The sequence below is a fragment of the Chironomus tepperi genome, unplaced genomic scaffold, assembly GCF_022539635.2.
Source record: "Chironomus tepperi strain 1889 unplaced genomic scaffold, CSIRO-AGI_Ctep_v1 contig_8, whole genome shotgun sequence".
In the NCBI taxonomy this organism is placed as follows: Eukaryota; Metazoa; Arthropoda; class Insecta; order Diptera; family Chironomidae; genus Chironomus; species Chironomus tepperi.
Window position 1 is genome coordinate 855495 of NW_027226130.1, and position 20088 is coordinate 875582.

The 20088-nt window shown below is 32.5% G+C and overlaps 1 protein-coding gene across 5 annotated transcripts in view; it reads right to left on the reverse strand.

The window, feature by feature from the left end:
• Positions 1-20088, reverse strand: part of LOC139099995 (uncharacterized) — a 42904-nt gene that overhangs the window by 12139 nt on the left and 10677 nt on the right. For 3 of the 5 annotated variants that reach the window (XM_070652580.1, XM_070652593.1, XM_070652573.1), the window contains exon 2: positions 16001-19492. In XM_070652580.1, the coding sequence (XP_070508681.1) occupies positions 16001-19492 (3492 nt within the window). The remainder of the gene's footprint in view (positions 1-16000; positions 19493-20088) is intronic. The other 2 variants (XM_070652587.1, XM_070652601.1) reach the window with 1 other exon arrangement.

Below are 20088 nucleotides of genomic sequence, written 5' to 3' on the forward strand. Positions count from 1 at the left end.
AAATGACCTAACTCGTGAAACATTTTATTTATTACGAAGCATAAACAGCGACACACAGACTTCCAAATATTCAAAGATTCATGACAAAAGAGGAAAAATTGAGAAGTAATAATGGTTTGGAAAAATGAGAATTGATTTCGTTTGGAGGTCGATTGGAAGTGATGTCTAATGGTTTGAAGTCTGGGTTGATGTTGTGATTCTTAAATGAATTTTTGAACTTTTAAAATTTTAACGATTTTTTTGAATTTGAATTTAAATTTTGACAAACTTTTTTGAATTTTTAATCAATTTTCACTGATTTTTGAATTTATATCCAATTTTCTAACGAAATTTTTTGAACCTCAATTCAAATTCCACCAACTTTTGAACTTTTGCTGAATTTTACCGTAAGGTTTTGAACCTCAATTTAAATTTTAACTGGTTTTTTTGAACTTTAATTCAAACTTTAACGATATTTAAACTCAAATTCGTTTTTTAACGAAGTTTTTTGAACTTTAAACGAACTTTTTTTGAACTTTAGTTCAAATTTTAACGAATTTTTTTGATCTTCATTTCAAATTTAAGGAGTTTTTTAAACTTCAACTCAATTTTCACTAAATTTCAAATCTCAAAAGTCAGTTAAATTGAAAAATCCCAACTTTCTCTGATAGCTATCATTCACCAATGTCCCCCTTTCATCTCATCATAATGACTAAACAGATTTTTATGACTCGTTCGTGCTTATTTTGTTTAAACATTACACATTTGCTCATACTTTAGTTAATTATATTTTTTAACTCAATCATCACTCAATTTACATAGTTTTATTCTTTCTTTTATTTTTTCGGGAATCGACTACTCTTTCCTGTTATTTCAATCTATATATGAAAAATTTTTAATTAAAATTTTTCTTCTTTCTTTTCACATTTGAAGTAAAAATAATTTCTCTAATTAAGCACAGACTTAATTAAAATATTTATGTCGACAATAACTTATTTTTATGTCAGTGCAAATTCAATCATCATCACAATTGCCTTTAGTTCCTCTAGATTCTATTTCACTTATTACCGATTTGATGTCAATGATAATTTATCAGTCGTACTATATTTTTCACTTGGCGGACGTCGAAATCGTTGCAGAATATTATTGTAACTGTCAGACAGGAGCTGTGTTACGCTTGCAGTAGTTGAGCTCCGCACATAACGTTGTTGACGTCTCTGTGTGCTACTTGCCATTTTTTTTTTCACTTCTTTAATTTTACGTAGGAAAATTTCTTGTTGTGTATATGAAAAATCTTATTTTTTTGAAGGTGGAAAAGTTTCACAAGCACGATGATCAAAAATCACAAATTCATGTGCACTTCATATGCTCTTTTTTTGCTTTCATATAGGTATATTAATAATATAAACTTGACTCCCTCACACACCGAGCACCTCCACAATCATTTTTCACCCGTGATACAAAGCGTTTGTATTGTACGATGATTGTGGATCTCCACTGATCACATCCGAAAAATTATTTTTTATTTTCTTCACGAACGTCACTCAGAGATTTTTCTTTAATTCTCTTATGCTCACTTGCTCACTCATTTAGACTAAAAAAATAAGAAATATTCTCTGTGTCTTAAAGTAATGTTAATGATTATGGATCATGTGAATGCTCTCATCCTCTCATTTTTCTTGTCCTTCAATCTTCTTCCCTCTCTTCCTTTCTATGAATGATTTTTCAAATCTTTTACAAAGAATTTTTTACAAAAAAGATACAAAATTTTTTCGCGTATGTAGCGATGGAACTAAGTATTATTAACTCTCTCTCTTTGTATAAATGCGCGAGATGGTGATGAAATACTTTAGCATATCAAAAATAGAATGAATCTTCATGATTATTAATGTTGATAGGATATTTGCGAATATTGTGGCTATAAGCTAATTGTTGTTAGTATTTTCCTTCGTCCAGTGAATATATTTACATGATTAATTACTTTTTGGAAGCACAATGATCAGCCTAAGCATTAAATTTATTATAAATGTTTGCTTTTTCCTTACTGAAATCTCAGTTTGACCTCCCGCAACCATCTAGACGAATAATTTCTTTGAAAAGATCATTGTCTGATGTGTATTATACTTAAATCACTTGACTTTTCCGTCTACACTTTTGCTTCCTTAGTGTTAAATGCATTAATTAACAAGTTATTGTGTGACAAACACGTTTTTTGTTTGTAAACAAATGAAATTTTGGTTTTCGTTAAAATTTCGTTAAATTTTTTGAATTTTACAAAACCGTTAAGAATTTGAATTTTACAAAACCGTTAAATTTTTTAGGAATTTTACAATGGCTTGAATTTCACAGAATTGATGAAATTTTAAATCTTACAAAACGATTAAAAAAGTTTAAATCTTACAAAATCGTTGAAATTTTAAATCTAACAAAACTGCTTTAAACTGGATTTTCCTAAATCGTTAAGCTAAATTGCTTAATTTTTAATTAAATCAAAAACACCCGGTACATCATAAATCGAACAAAAAAGAAGTCAAAGACCCACTAATGACCGAACAAAAGTAATAAAATCCTAAACAACAGTTACCAAATTTTAGGATCCTATAAAACTATCGAAGTCTCTTTTTACAGCCATAATTCATTATAAAACAATTAATGCAAATTTTTCAGACAAAACAAAAGATTTTCGGCATCATTAATCTCTGCACATTTCTCTTAATAAGACTCTTTATAATAATAAATCAATTAGTATACCTGTAAGCGGTCATACTAAATAAACTTTTTTTTTTTTATTATTTTATAATTTTTCATAAATTTCTACAGTCTCAATGTCTATCATTCATAATTTATTTGAAAGGAATTAGAGGATTATTGGTTATTTGAAACATCTTTGAAGTTCAATCAAAAGAGAATTCACGAAAGTTATGACCTAACGTCTGCTAAATTTGCACAGTGAGTAGATCCAGGGGTGTATTTAAGGTGGGGAACCTGATCAACTGGGTGTTGACCCTAAGGGTTGGTCAACTGTTGGCTGACTATTCGGAAAGTGATCTACCGTGGGTTAATCTTCGAATTTGATCAATTTGGGGTCGACTTCTGAATCTGGACATACCCCCACCCCCTAACACCTGTAAACATGCACTCCGAGCAGACCAGGGGTGTATTCAGGGTGAGGGTTGACATCCGAACATGACCAACTGGAGGTTGACCTCTGAAACTAGTCAACTGTGTGTTAACTGCCAAAACTGGCGAATTGTAAATTGATCTTCGAACTTGGATAACTGTGATTTAACCTCCAAACCTGATCTATTGTTGGTTAACCTCCAAATCTGGTCAACTGTAGGTTAACCTTCAAACCTGGTCTACTGTGGGTTAACCTCCAAACCTGGTCTAATGTGAGTTCACCTGTGAATTTGATCAACCCAGCCACTCTTCACTCACTTCTTGGGATGTCCCGACCCTCTTAAGGAAAGTTGGGGGTAAGAGTTCGTTTTCAATGAAACCCCTACCTACACCCCTGACACCGGCCCATAAATTCCCCAAATAACGTCATTTAATGGTTAATTCCTCTTCATAACAAAACAAGCCTTCAAATTGGTAATTTTATGGGTATGAATTAAAAAAAGAAAGACAAGTCAAGAGAGGAAGATTAGGCATACCGAAGATGAAATGATCAGTTTTCACCTTTCGACACAAATTTGAAAATATTTCTCATTTTAAGTCTTATTATTTCAAAAAAGAAAAGAAAAGAGGCTTTTAATTAATCCGTCTATCTAGTCAGTCATTTAGTTGACTCTATAATGTAAAGTATTGACCGTGACCTACAAAATTTCACACATTTCTCTAAGCATTTCTTTGCTTCATTTCCTCTTCTTATTTCTTTTAGTCAATTTGTAATTCACTTATGGCACCGATTGCAATTGACCCGACATTTAGGTTTGCGCACTTCAGTCACTGATTAGCCGAGTCAATAATTTAATTACTTAATCGTATCGGGAAAAATTTTTAACTTTATTTTGATTTTGACTATCGAGAAAATGCCGAGAGACTGAAGTTTTTGTCTCTAGCTGTGGCTTAACAGAATAAATTAAAAAAGACGATCCTCTTCTTCTGTTTTTTGTTGTGTTATAATTAGAAACATAATAAATATTCACGCACGTCGTGGGATCGCTTCTGTGTGTTGCTCTACTATACTTTCTTTTCAGAACAGAAAATTCTCTTTTCTCTCGTGTGATTTTCTTTTTGGTATTTTATTGAGATCTTTGTATAGATTTTTTTTTGGTTGATAGGTTGTTATCGATTTTTGAAGAAGATTGAAGGTTGTTGAAGATGAAATGATGGGAATTTTGAGGACTTTTGGTTGAATTTTGGGTGAAAAATCTAGTACTGCGTTGAGAATCTAGTCCGAAAGTGAAAATCTAGGTAAATATTCTAGTTAGAATAATCTAGTACTAAAGTTTGAACTCTAAATTGATCAAAAATCTAGAATTCTAAATTGATCAAAAATCTAGTACCGGAGATGAAAAACTAGCATCGAAGTTGAATTAATGGATTATTCAAAAATCTAGTGCTGCAACAGAATTTGAAAATTGATTAAAAATCTAGTACTGAATTAAAAATCTAGATTTCAGAAAAATCTAGTACTAAAGTTAAAACTCTAAATTGATCAAAAATCTAGTATTGAAGTTAAAATTCTAGATTGATTAAAAATCTAGTACTGTACTTTAACTTCTAGATTTAACTAAATTCTAGAACTAAGCTTGAATCATTAGATTGCGTCACATTCTAGTCCAAAAAATTCACAGAAGTACTAGATTATTCCACTCAAAACAATCAACCCAAAAATCTCCCGAACCACAATTAAGCCATTCACATTCTCCCATCAATTGAGATACAATTCCCACAAACGGGTCAACAGCACCAGTAATAAATAACAAGTATCACAACTCTTCCCCGTCCTCCAGAGGTGACTATAATTAATATTAATTTGATAATAAAATGAGAATAATTGATGTGATGTGCATGGAGGTTAATGCGTTTGTGTAAATAACACACTTTTTATTATGAATTTCGAGAGTAAGTCACACACGATCGAACGAGTTGAACGAGCTTATGTTTGAAAAATAAAAATAAGAACTGTTCATACTCAGGAAAATATAAAGTTAAAAAAGTTGTATAAGTGGCGGCTAAAGTGCTATATGTGTTCACAATTCTCTCCGCATCCCGAACATACATACGAAATAATTAAGAATAATGTTCATATGTACATCAAAAACAATTTTTTTACTCAGCAGTTCTTTTTTTACTACTAAAAATAAAAAAAAAAATGTTTTTTTGTGAGTAAAAAAAGAAATAAAATTTCAAAGGGAATTAACGAGAGGAAAAGTTCTCTCAATTTTTTTGGATGGCAGGTGTTGCCAGATTGTGTGCTTGAAAATTTCACTGCCACTGAGAGGAAAACTAGACTGGGACTTGATATATGGACAAAACCTTTTTCTAGATGTTTCGGTGAATTTATGCCAAATTATTCACTTGTTTGTTAATTACTTTGTGTTTATTTTGTCAGGTTGATCTAATAAATCACTTGTGGGGTGACAGGAATAGGATTAGTGATGAAATATGTGAACTAGTTTGCAGGAGATCGCGAAATTTTTAGTTCAGAGAATTGGGGAATAATTGTTTTGCATATTTGAGAAAGAAAGTTAAGAAGAACTGGATGATATTTTGGCAGCAGCTGGATTTTGAGACGTAAAAAAGTTTTGAAATTGTTAAGATTTTTAAATGTTTTTTAAGAATTTTGCTGAGTTTCAAAATTTTCGTAAGAAATTTTGCTTCAATTTCACGAAAGTTGATTGTTTTAAGCTTCAATTGATGCAAAAATTGTTTCCTTCAAATGATGCAAACAACATTTGCTTTATTTAGCACATAAACTGTTTACATCAATTGATTCAGTGGTTTAGCTTCAATTGATGCAAAAATCATTGGCTTTAATCAATTCAGAAAACATTTACTTTAAATGACGCAAAGCTATTTTGACTTTAAATGATGCAAATTTTTTTGTTCTTCAAATGATGCAGAAAGCATTTGCTTCAATTTATACAAACGAATCTTTGCTTTAATTGATGTAGAAATAATTATCTTCAATTTTTGCAAAGATTGTTTGCTTTAATTAACAAAGAAATCGTTTATATCAATTGACACAGCAATCATTTGTTTCAAATGAAGCAAAAATCATTTGCTTGAATTGACGCAGAATGCTTTTGCCTCAAAATCAATTTTCAATTAAAATTTCTCAAATTTTCATCATTCTAATACAACATTGATCTAAGCTACAATCCTCATCAAGTTTGTGACAGATTTGTCATCAGCATGTGTTACAAATTCTCTAATATTTCATAATATCTTAAAAATAATTCATCTATTTCACCATCTTAACAAAAAGTCATCGATAATTCCCCGAATTTAACCCAAATCTAACTGATCTACGCCTTCTAATAAGGCTCTCAACAACTTCAATCCCATCTCAAATTCCAAGAAAAAATTGACACCCAATGAGATTATTAACCTTTAAAAATTTCACCAAAACAGCCAATTAATTTAAAACTAATTCCGACTTTAGAACATTTTACGTCAACCCTTTAAAGTCCATTAATAACAATCAAGCTCGATCCATGTTACCTTTCAACGTTATTAATAGTCAGTAAATCATATAACCAGCCTCATCTTATAAAAATCACAACAAAATCTCAAAATAATAAATAATAAATTTCGCTTTCATTCATCCCAAAAAAAGAGCCAGTAAGTAACAATAATAACAAATCATATTTTTTCAATTTAAGTTTACGTTCCACAAAAGAAGCATTAAAAGTGTCTGAATGAAATGGAAAGTGAAAAAAGTTGTCTGGATCATGGAATTCATTGTTAATATTATTTGTATAAGAGTCTTATTTGATATCATAGCCGATATCAAGCCCCCGCACACATCTAATACACTGTGTATGTGATCTGTTCAAGTATAGACGAAGGTCCTCAACTCTTGTCGCTTTTTTTTTTCTCATTTTACATTCCGAATTTTATCTGATCTCTCAATTGACTTCTTCTTACACATGGAGAATTGCCTGTTGACACCTATGTCTATGTAACAAGCTACATTAAAATTCCTTTTCGTCAAAAATAAAAAGTAAGAGCGAAAAAAATCTTTTTTTTTTACACGGAATTCGGTAAAGGTTGATGGCAGAGAAAATTGGGTCTCATCTAATTATCATGTTCGCGAAAAAAATAAAATAATATATTGAAAAGAGAAATAAAAAGTGAATCTTGTCGAGTCATCAAAGGTGTGTTTTAAGTACTCTTCCTGGTGTATTAAGCAGAGAAAACTATTATTTTAGTTTTTCGAGGGTGATAAGTGATACATTGTTTGATTGAGGATTTAAAGCGAATTTTTTGGTGAGATTTGTAAAATTTAACAATTTTAAAGTTTCAAATTTCTACGGTTTTGTAAAATTCAAATTTTATCAGTTTTTAGAATTCAAATTTTGACCATCTTGTAAAATTCTACTTTTAACGATTTTGGAAAATTGAAATTTAACGATTTTGTAGAAATTCAAACAATTTCAACGTTTTTGTAGAATTCGAATTTTAACGATTTTGTATAATTTAAATTTCAACAATTTTGTAGAATTCAAATTTGAATGATTTTGTAAAATTCAAATTTTGACGATTTTGCGAAATTAAATTTCTTCAATTTTCAAAATTGAATTTCGCAAAATTCTAAATTTACACATTTTTGTAAAATTCAAATATCATCGGATTTGTAAAATTCAAATTTTATTGCCATTGTTAAATTCTAAATTCAAATTTTAACTCAATAATTCAAAATTAAGAAATTTGATTCAAATTCAAATGTTTTTAGTGAACCGGTCAAACTATCTTAATAACCCAAACAGCCTCAAATTCATCACATATCTCTCAAAAAAGATTGCTAAAGAAATTAGATAGATTTTGTTTGAACCTCAATTAAAATGAAAAAAAAAGCTTTTTGTTTTGAAGAAGAAAGCAAGAAAATAATGACATGAGTTGGTGGATAGAAACAATTTTTTGCCATTATTTTATACAATTTTTTTATTGCTAGTTTGATTTGTGGTTGTTACAAATGGGTCACATATATGTCATGATATGATCATGTCATCATTACCAATTGTTAAACTTTCTTTTAATTATATTTTATTACCCCTTTAACGATATAAAGCTAATTAATTATAATGCGATTCAATGACATTGATTGATTTGAAAAAAATATGAAATGATACATGGATTTAAAGTATTTGACATCAATTTGTGATGGTTTTCGTGCTTCTCATTTTTTTTTGTATTACTTACTGTAAGGTTTTTGCGGTCAAAATTAATTGCAAATTTCTCTTGTTTCAATCTGTCACATTGTTGCATTGACAGCAAATAATAAAAATAAAATTATCTTAAATGATATGTACGAGTACAAACATGAATGGGTAAATCAACTGTCGGTGCTTGTGGGATGATGTGAATGCTTGTGGATAGTTAATAATTTATTGCAAAGATTTAATTATTATTGGGAATTTAATGAGGTTTTCAATAACGACTTTTTGAAATTTGAATGAATTTGTTCAAAAAAGATGCAGAATGTATTCAAAACGATGCAGAATTTTTGAATATTCAATGATTGTTATGATTTAAAATTCCATAATTAATTTTTAAAAGATGCAAAAAATTTGAAAATTTCAAAGTCCGTTATTAAAATTCAGTAGTTGATGCGAAAAATATGCAGAAAGTTTGAACTTTCAATAAACTTTATGGTTTGAAAATTGAAGTTTGAGTAAATTAGATTCTATGAATTGTTTTAACAGTCATCTCCCAGATTCAAATTTTCTGCTTCATTCTACAGCCATCGATCATTTCAAGTTCATATTTTCTGCATCACTTTCTTTGAACTAGTTATTCAAGATTCAAACTTTCTGCATCTTTTTTGTACCTTTTTCTATTTTTAACGGTCATTTAAAATTTCAAATTTTTTGCATCTTTTTGCATCTTTTTCTTTGATCATTTCTAAATTAAACGGTCATTTAAAATTCAAATTTCTTGCATCTTTCTTAACAGTAATTAAAAATTAAAATTTCTTCAGCATCATTAATTCAAATTTCAAATTGACCGTTAAATCATTTCCCTAACATTAACAAAACCACATCATAGTTCAACGATCACAAACATCTAATGAATGATCACTAAACTATGTCTTTTGCGGAAGTGAAGTCTAAATTTTTTAGATCATTTAAGCAAACAGATGTTCCAACTTAAAGTATCGAAACAATGAGGAAAATTATAATAATAATCATTACGAATCGTGCAACATTGCAGCAACATTATGTATGTTTTATTGTCATGCAAAGAGTCACAAGATGTGTTTAAAGTATATCACAACAATTTTCTCTTTTTTCATCATCATTGCATGCAATAAGAAGTCTACGATATGTCTTGTGTACGTAATATAAATACATAAGAATTGTATATGCAGCAATTGACACACCCACATAAATAATGATGATGTTATAGGATGTGGTGTGTATGTTCTATACATGTGGCTTTCAGCTACCATAAACACAGAAACAAAATGAGCATTGTTGCTGTTCGTACTCATAATTTTTTGCTTAATTATTCGTGAAATTAACCACGTGAAAATTTTTTTTGTACATTTTTAAATCTCTGGTCGAGATCATTAAACACACATTTTCACCACATTTTGTTTAACTGCCCACATTTTCCATTTATGTTAATCAATGTGTATTTAATTAATTAATTAAAATGTGGTGCAATTAGGTAAATTTTTCTGTATAAATTTATCTAAATTATTTAATAAAATATGCATTAAATTATTATATTTTATAATATATGTATCAGTGGTGAGCAACCTGTGTGTGGCGACACGTTAATATTGTGTTAGGCAACTTTTGTGTCGCGACACATTAGTGTAGTTACGAGCAACTTGTGTGTCGTGACATATTAGTGTGTAGTGTGTGTGCGCGACACATTCTATGTGTGACAACTTGTGTGTCGCAATCAGTGTGACACAAAAACGTGCAATTTTGGTTTAACCTTATCACCAAAATGTGCCACACCACATAAGTTGCCCACCACTGATCTACATACATGATCTCAGCATCTATGTATATGCATACTGCATCGCAACAGCAATTAGTTCCACTCACAAAGCTCGTGAGGCGGCATTGTTTGATAATTTATGATGATCTCTATTTATCATTATTACTACATATATGTGTGTTATTATAAATAATTTTGAGAAGAAATTATGATAAGTAAATTGTTGAGGTTTGAAAGCAGTGGTGGGCAACATTTGTTGTGCGACGGAACATTTTGGTGGTATCCCATGGCACATCTTATTGATGAGCCACTGCAGATTTTAGTGGTAAGCCACGGCACACTTAGGTGGTAAGCCACGGCATACTTAGATGGTAAGCCACGCCACACTTAAGTGGTAAGCGAAACTTTGGAGGTAAGCCACGACTGAAACCGCACATGGCATGCGGCTCATAGTGTGCCATTAGTGTGCCGCAACACACAGATTGCCCACAACTGCTTCAAAGTGAAATTATGGATTTGGAGCAATGCGATGTTTCTCGTTGTGCTTCAATAGTTTATGAATAATAGGAGATGAGAAGTTCATGGTTTTGAGGCATTCACATGATATGAGGTGTGTTAGACGGTAATTAGCTTGTTTTTTCGAGAAATTTCGAAGGTTTCTGAAAGTTTTAGGTAAAAATTGACGGGAAAGAGTTTTTTGAGGAAAATTTGAGTAGATTTTGGTTTTATAGATTTTTAAACTCTTTAAAACATGACTTTCAAGTGTATTTAGTGTTTTATTCCACTATTATCTGTTAAGTACATCAATTTGATGTGAACTAGATAAAAATATTTAATAATTATCTAATAAAAACAAAGAAAGCATGGTAAAATGGCGGGAAAATTCTTCATTTTGAACTAAAATTTAACGGTTTTTGAACTAAGCAGTCGCTAAAAACTGCGCAATTTCATTAAATTAGACACAAATTCTTGGTAAATTCATAATTTTAAGGTTAAATGATTACAAATTAATTCCAGAACATTTAGACCCTCATCACATGCTTTCAAGGCAAAACTTCAAGAATGATCTCAATATACTTAAAATCAGCAACCTAAACGAGCTGTCTTTCAACTTTCAGATTAAATGATGATTTCAAGAAAAAAAATATTAAATTTATGGATCTAATCCAAAATAATATATTTTATTCAATTTTATAATAGGAGCTGCTACATCACATTTATTTACATGTGTTTTAGGAATATGATGTCGGATCTATTCTTTTAAGAGAATATCATTCAATTTAATGATCAGAATTAGCGTAAATTGTCGTTTATCAATGATTTAAAGTTGAAGAATAAGTCAGAATTATTGCGACAGATTATTTGCAACTGGAACTATAAATTGGATTTAAATCCAGAGTCAGACCATCCAAAGACAGACTCTAGTGAACCCAGACACAACAAATCTAATAAGACGTATCTTTTGAGTCTGGGCGCCACGACAGACTCTCCATTAAAGAGTCCTGTCAATTATAGTGCATTAGGCTACACTCTTGGTATGATGAACATTCTAAAGTGTTGTCCAAGCTCTTTTGTGCCACATCACACCTTGGTGGTAAGCCACAATCGAATTACCACACGGCATGTGGTTTATGACATTACCAAAAAATTTCAGCGACACATCAGTGTGTCGCAACACACAGTTTGAACAACACTACACTAGGGCATGTCATATAACTAGATTTGGATAATTAAGAGCAAGGGTTGGAACTCCCGAAAACTTGCAAGTTTTTACAAGTTTCATATAAACTCACAAGTTTCTGTGTAAAACTTGTAGTTTCACAAGTTTGTTCCCAAAAACTTGTAAAACCACAAGTTTTTGAAAATTGAAAAAATAATTTTTTTTTAAAATTTTAAAAATTCAAAGTTGAAAACTGTTTAAACCAATATTATGTTGGTTTGAGACCTTAATGTATGGTTTTCCGTGTTATATTCTTACTATAATTTAGCCATATAAAGTAGTCAAAATTCTTCAATTTTGAACTTTTCAGTAAATTTACAAAGTTATGAAAATTTAAGCGAATTTAATTCAATTAATATCTTAATAATTAGGTTGAAGTACATTGGAATGTGGTCGTTCACTTTCTAAGGTTTTGAGGGCTAATAATCAATTTTAACGTAATCCAGTAAGTAACTGGTGTATCGGGTCCAATGCGGATATATTCACACCGTCCCATAAAAATCTCGCGGGTAGCCAAGCTTCGCTTGGCAAATGTTTGAGGAATCAGGCTCAGCAGGTAGGCCAAGCTTATGTTTATGTTCAGTTGTCGTTCTCCTATAATATTTCCGGGAATAAAAACAAGTGTTTCATATAAAAAATCTCCAAAATTTTAGGAAAAACCACTTCTGATTCTTTAGGTACTTTCTGTAAGCAATACAGTCTAAAATTTGCTTCATTTTAATTTATTTTATCATAAAAATCATTCTGTTTTTGTCGAAAAAAATCGCCAAATCTTAACTAAAATCATCAAAGTTACAAAAAATTCAAATGACAATCTATAACGGTTTAACATATTTTATTCATTTCTTATATTCAAAAAAACTTGTAAACTTGCAAGTTTGCAAGTTCGCTTGATAAAACTGGTAAACTTGTGAAACCGCAAGTTTGTATGGAAAAACTTGTCAGACCACAAGTTCACGGGAGTTCAACCCCTTGGTTAAGAGTAATTTTTCAGTACCAGTTGATGACTTGAGCATAGTTAATGCTAAACAGACTCTTATCACATGCCTGATCATGTGTAAGGTCATGGATCACAATTGATCTGTAGGAAAGAAGGTCCTAATCGTCAATCAAGCAGTTTATCCCAAATTTACCCCAATCATAAAAATCAGAAGCAATTCCCAAAAATTTTCCATTCAACAACATCACAATATAAATCAATCAAATCCACTAACTACTCTAAAATACATTCAAAAAAAAATATCTTAAGCAGCACAAAACAAAAAAGGCAATAAACTGACACTTCAATTGATGACCAAATGACACTCGCAATCAAAACTGTTTTTTTTATTGCCAAAACTAAATCATTCAGGCATGATCAATCAATTTCATTTATGATTGTGTAAATTATCAAGCATGTCGGCATTAGATAGTGTAAAATTTTCCATATTTTTTGTTAATAAATTGCAGCAAAATCTTTTGTTGCTCAGTCTTCGAGGTCTAAAAATCATGAATTATTGTTTTGTAAGGCAAAAGAAAGCAGTCAAGCAGAAAACACAGCAAAAAATGTTTAAAGACTTTATTTCAATATAATTTTGGATAAAGGAACTTAAATGACTTAAAATTTTGGTTTTGTCACTTCATTAAATTAATTAATAATTAACAAATTCGGATGTGAATATTGATGAGCATCATTTACCTTATTAATAGGCAGATTTTGACAGGATTTATCATAGCAATAATTAACTGATGTGATTGAGACAGAGTTGTTGCTGTTTTGTGGGAGATATAATTTGAAGACTCTTAAGGTAAGCAAGATTTATTTTGAGAACTTTCTTAAAAACCCGAGCAACATATGCAACCTAATCAGCACACATTGCAATGTTGCCACCACAGCAACAAAGCGACAAGAATCATGTGGCAGCCACTTGACGAAAACATTCAAATTTATTAATTGTCAGGCATCAACCGAAATGTTGTCACCAAAGCGACTAAGCAACAGTATGCTAAGAAGTAAGTGACTCCCAATTGTCTAATTTGGTTGCTTTCAACAAGTGGCTGTCACTTGGTTTTAAGTGGAATGTCACATAGCCACTGTGTTATCAACATGTCAATATGCCAATTTGTGCCGATCGTGTAAAGCTAACTATAGAGAATCAATTGCAAAAGACCCATAGAAAGCTATCCTGAGCGACACACTGCTATAAAATAACATCCTTCACATTCTCGTCAGGACACCTACATGCCATTCTAACGTTTTAATGTCATTTCAGCAGCAAACCAATGTCATAGCAACTGTGTTGCATCATCACAGTTTTAGAGCCAATTTTAAAGCTTTAACCCGAGTGATGCAACTTAAAAAGGATTGTTGCATTGTTGCATTCGTTAACACCATCTGACTTCCGCGTGTAAAGGGGGTTGACTCTAATTTTGCATTGATAAATGCAACTTTGATGGAGCATTGTCCATTTGGGTCGCTTAGGATTACGGTACTAATTGCTGACTTTAACTGCATTATGTTGCTCGGGATAGGATCTCAAATTGTTTTACAACTAAGAAAGTCTAAAAGAGTCAATATTCAACTAAGGAATTAACAAATAAAATTGACTGCATTCCAGAGCGACACAAAGTAGGCATAGGCACTAAAAAAGACTCTGGGATCCATTTGTGCAGCTTCCATTTGATTCTTAATGTAATATTTGTGTCGTTCTGTACTTCAAGTTACAGAACATTCAACCTCAAGAAATGAAACATTTGATAGATACAGTAATGCATTTGATATTGTAAATTGGCTAATAATGACCAACTTCAAACACCATCTAAGGAAGGTCATGGATTAAAATTGATCTATACAGCCAGCAATATAAGTGAGCAAGAACATTTAATCGATGACTATTAAAAACAAATAATTACAGCCATAAAAACCCAGCAGATGGTCAATATATATCCAACAAGATCAATCACGTAAGACAGAAAATGTTAAGTAACACGTCTTATTATCCCTTACTTAATAAGCAAAAAGAAACGCTCCCTTGATCTTAAAACACATTAAAAAAAGTATGAAACCTTACCCAAGGACATTAAAAGAACTAAAAGACAGCTTCTCTCAATAACAACAACTCCATCAATCGAGCCTTTTTTTATCCAATGAATAAAGCAATAAAAATCGACTCTCTCGACTCCGTACGCGAGATTGCTCTCTGCCTAGCGATTTAATAATAAAGTAATTGCACTCATTTTAAATCACATTATAAGTAAAAGCATTAAAAAAAAGTAATGAAAAAATATTATTATATAACTATTGTTATTAAAAAATAAGTCTTAAGTATGCAAGCTATAATTTAATCCATCCAAGCAGCAATGATGTTAAGAAGTGAAAAAAATTGTAGCTACAGGGTTGTATCTGGGGGTGCAGAATTTTGAGGTCATTGCCTCTAGACTCTCTTAGATTACCAAATGACAGTGCTTCTCAAGCTCTTTTGAGTGCGACACAGTAAGCCATGTATTCCGAATGGCAAACCGGGAACCAAGCAACCATGTGACAACCGGGTGCCCTGGTTATGTCACGACAACCGGATTCCCTGGTTATGTCACGACAACCGGGTGTCCTGGTTATGCGACGACATCCGGGTGTCCTAAGTATGTCACGACAACCGGGTGTCTTGACTATGTCACGACAACCGGGTGACATGGTTATGTCACGACAACCGGTGTCCTGGTTACATCACGACAAGCGGGTGTCTTTTATACACGACAACCGGGTGTCATGGTTATGTCACGACAACCGGGAGTCCTGGTTGTGTCATGACAGCTGGGTGTCTTGGTTATGTCACGACAACCGGGTGTCCTGGTTATGTCACGACAACCGGGTGTCTTGGTTATGTCACGACAACTGGGTGTCTTGGTTTTGTCACAGCAACCGTGTGCCCTAGTTATGTCACTACAACCGGATGTCTTGGTTTTGTCAGGACAATCGAGTGTCTTGGTTATGTCACAGCAACCATACACCTAGTTTGTGTTGCTCGAGTATCTTGTGTGTTGCCATACGTGCTACAACACACCTGAAGTGTTCAACGACACACTAATGAATCCCATACAAAATTTTGAGAAGCACTGCTATAAATCTATTCAAAATATCCCTAACATCCATTAGATACACCCCTGTAAACTAACAATATATAATAATGAAACTACCTCTGCAGTTTCTGTAGAGAAATGATGATCACTGCCATATGCATCACATTTATTATAGTCAGTCCATTGCTCATTGGCCACAGACGATAGTAATTGATGAAGTTTATTGCTAGTTGTTGATGATACATTTGATTCTGTCGTTGGTACATAAAAGGGATCGAATGCACTTAATATATCAATATCATCATCCTCCTTCTTATTACTATTACTATTCAGTTGCTGCTGCTGCTGTTGATTTTGTTGTGTATGTAAATTATTTGAATTGATAACAGCTGGTGGTACATGTTGTTGTTCCTTAATTTGCTTCGATTTATTCTCAATATACATTGGAATTTTTGATTTATTATTACATGTCGATGGACCAGAATTACGCCTCTGCTGTTCGATCGATGGCTGTGTTACTGACTGTACATTACTCTCGCCACATACATTCAAATCGGCAAAATATTTTCTGTCTGATAAATATTTCGTATAAGGAGTATAAATTTGCTCTCCGCCGATCACGCCTACACTTGAATATGTTCCAGTACTGTGCGGGTGACCATCTTGTTGACGCTGTTGTGACTTTTGTTGCTGTTGTTGTTGTTGTAATTTTATATTATTATTTTGCTGATTAATGGCAATTGCATTTTGTGTCGCGGTCAACGGGTTTGACATAAGATTATAGAAAATATTATTAGCTTGAATTACGGCAGTAGCAATTGTTGATTGTGGTGGATGTGATTGTATGTGACTTTGTGGTGTACATGATGGTACGGTTGATGATGGTAAGGATTGTACATCATTATTGTGATGATATTGTGACTGCTGCTGCTGGTGATGATGATCATTTTCTGTAATTACAGCCTTGTTATTATCTACAGGCTTTTGATGATCATCCTGTCTCTCAATTGCCAATGCTGCATTCTTTGTCTTAAATGGTGGCGGTAATTGTCCATTTATTGGTATCTGTATCGTGCTGATTTTTGTAAATGGTGTAAAATTATTTAGACTATTGTTGCTGCTGCTATTAGCGACCGTCATTAACGAGTTAGGCATCGAGTTCTTACGATTAAATGGCGGCGGTGCTGGGACATTATTAACATATGACACATTACTATGCTTACTTATATCATCATCACTAATGTCTGAATCGTTATCATCATCATCCGAAAGGATTGGCTTATACCTCGAAAATATTCCATTATTTTTCGATAGGTGTGCTGGTTGACTTAATGTCTTTGCATATATGCATGAACTCGATGAACTTTTATTAATATGTGATTTGTGGTTGTGATGTTGTTGTGACTGTTGAGTTGATTGTGTCGGTTGTGGCCATAATACAGGAACACCCGTTGGTGTCGTAAAAGCCGGTTTCTCATTAAGACTATAGAAGCCAAATGTAGCTGGTCCCATTGATGAATTCGATGAACTCTTATTAAGTGAATATTTATAGCATATTGGAATATTTGATTTTTGTATCATTTGCATATCATGTGTCGATGGATATGCTGGATATATGAAAGCCGGTGCATGAACCGGTGCTGATGATGGTTGAAAGTTGGCTGGTGCTGGTGGTGGAAAGAAGACTTGTTGTGGATGATGATGGAAGTTATGTGGATGATGATGATGATGATGATGATGTCCAATGTAATTTGGTACGGACGAATTTGATACGCTTTTATGCAATGGAATTGGTTGATTTTGTGTATTTGGAGGTTGTTGTTGTTGTTGCTGTTGCTGATTTGGCGGCTTGCTGACTATCAGATTCGTCACGTTATTATTTAATGATTTTGTAATCTTATGTAAATTTTTATAATAATTTGGATCTTGATCATTCATATAAATGTGTGAATTTGATGATGATTTTATCAATTCTTGTGATGGCTTAAAGCCATTGTTATTGTTGGCATCTTTATTGCTGCCACCTTTAAAAAATTCCTCTTTTGCTAATTTCAAATTCTCTCTAATCTGTTTGCTGCTGCCATTAGCAGCTGTGCTATTGTTTTGATGATTATCATTCAATGAGAATGACTTATGCTTTTGGAATTCTTGTCGTTGCTGTTCACAATTTGATGACTTAGTCAAATTATCATGACTTGATTGTGACTGTAATTGATGTCTTTGTTTTGGACTTTCCTGTATTGAAATGTTTTCCTTTTTTGGTTGTGAATCGCGCGATTTTGTTGGTTGCGGCTTTGTCGTTGTCGCCGGCATTGGACTTGATGCAGTAGTAGCCACAGATGAGGAATTTGATACAGTTGCGACTTGTTCTGGTTTCTTGTTCGTGACATTGATTTTGCGCTTTGCAGATGAAGGCGAAGGGAAAGGTTTTGTACTGCTTTGAACTTGTTGTGGCTGCTGCTGTATTGGCTGACTACTTTTATGGTTAAATTGTGGTATTATTTTATGATAATTCCATCCAAACTTAGGCGTATGCTGGTTAGTCGATGAAACATTATCACGCCAAAAATCACTGATTGATTTCTTTGGTTCGACAGATGGCGTCTTGCTGCTTTTATGTAAATCATTTGATGGATTGTCGTGACTTGATGTTTGACTATTTTGTTGCTGCTGTTGCTGTGGCGAGAAGCTGTTACTATGTGATCCACCTAATTTCTTAAATATATTCATTAATGATGACGGTTTTCTCATAAATCCCATAAAATCTGTTCCTTCCTTTGCCGTGCCAACATTCGGATCATTTGCATTAATCATCGAGTTTGATGATGTACTGCGACTTATTTTATTATTATTGCTACTGACATTATTATTATTCTGTACATCCTCACTTGAGTCTTTCTCATGGCAATTTATTTGATTATTGCCATTCTGTGTCTGCATGTTGCCAAAACTTTTCATGCTTATATTTTGCTTTGTGATTGTATGAATTGAATTTGACTTTGACAGCGGTATCCTCACGGGTTTCCTATGAAACTGTGGACTTTGACTTACATGCTTCTGATATGATGGATTATGTAACGGTACGTGCGTTTCTGTAAAGGCATTTTGAAATGGCTTTGGATTTGGATGTTCGCGTAGCTTTACAGTCGATGGGATTTGTTGGACGTTGTTACAGTTATTATTAATCGTATTATTATTACTATTATTGCTCACATTACTATAATCCGGAAGGCTTTTAAGATAATTATTCATAAAGTCTATATCAGCTGTAAATAAATCATCAGCTGGCATATTTGTTGAGACTTTTGTAATTGAATTTGTTGTGAGATCAATTAAGTCATTTTCAAGTGCATTATTCAATAATTCAGCTGTATCTGATGATTCTGTAAAGATTGATGTGTCGATAAATGAAGATGATGATGAAGGAGTTGCAATTGTTGTTATTTTGTCGGTTGCGGAAGTACTATTTGCATTCCCACTGCTGCTGTAACTTGTCGGTGTCATATTCGTACTTAAATTTATGACTGTTGATTCCTTATTATTACTATTATTATTTGTGGCTGTATTTTCTGTTGACTGTAATTGTGAATGCGTATTTGTAAAGTGATTCTGCAATTAAAAGTCTTATAGTCAGACACACACATACGACCGAATTGAAGACGAGACCTTGAACAATATAAAAGAATTGAAGCCGAACGAAATTGCAAAATTCGAGACGAATTTGTCGCAGCTTCTCGCTGCTTACAATATTTTAATTTAGAAATCGATCTTTGTTTGTCATGTAAAATGTCAAATTTGACATAAACGACACAACATGCATTGCAATTGTGCATTTACACAAATATTAAGTCGAAAATTGCTTGCAACTTTTTTTTTGTGTTTGTCATTCATGTCACATTATGGATGTAAAAAGACATCTTTGTCAATAATTTTGAGGTTTGTCATTTAAGATGCTCAATGTGGTTCGAGTGCTCTCAGGGTTGTGGATTTGATGGCAACTGTAATTAGCAAGTCGACTGTTGAAGAACATTAGTGATTGTGAGTGTCACGCAAGTGCGTTTTGACGACATGCTTGAAAATATTGAGTGCTTAAATGTCTGAGGTAGACTGGCGATCTATAAAATGCACTTTTGATGCTGTTAAGCATGTTGTTCCTCAAAATATAGTAAACATACTCACTGCAACCATGTTTATGTCACGGTGAC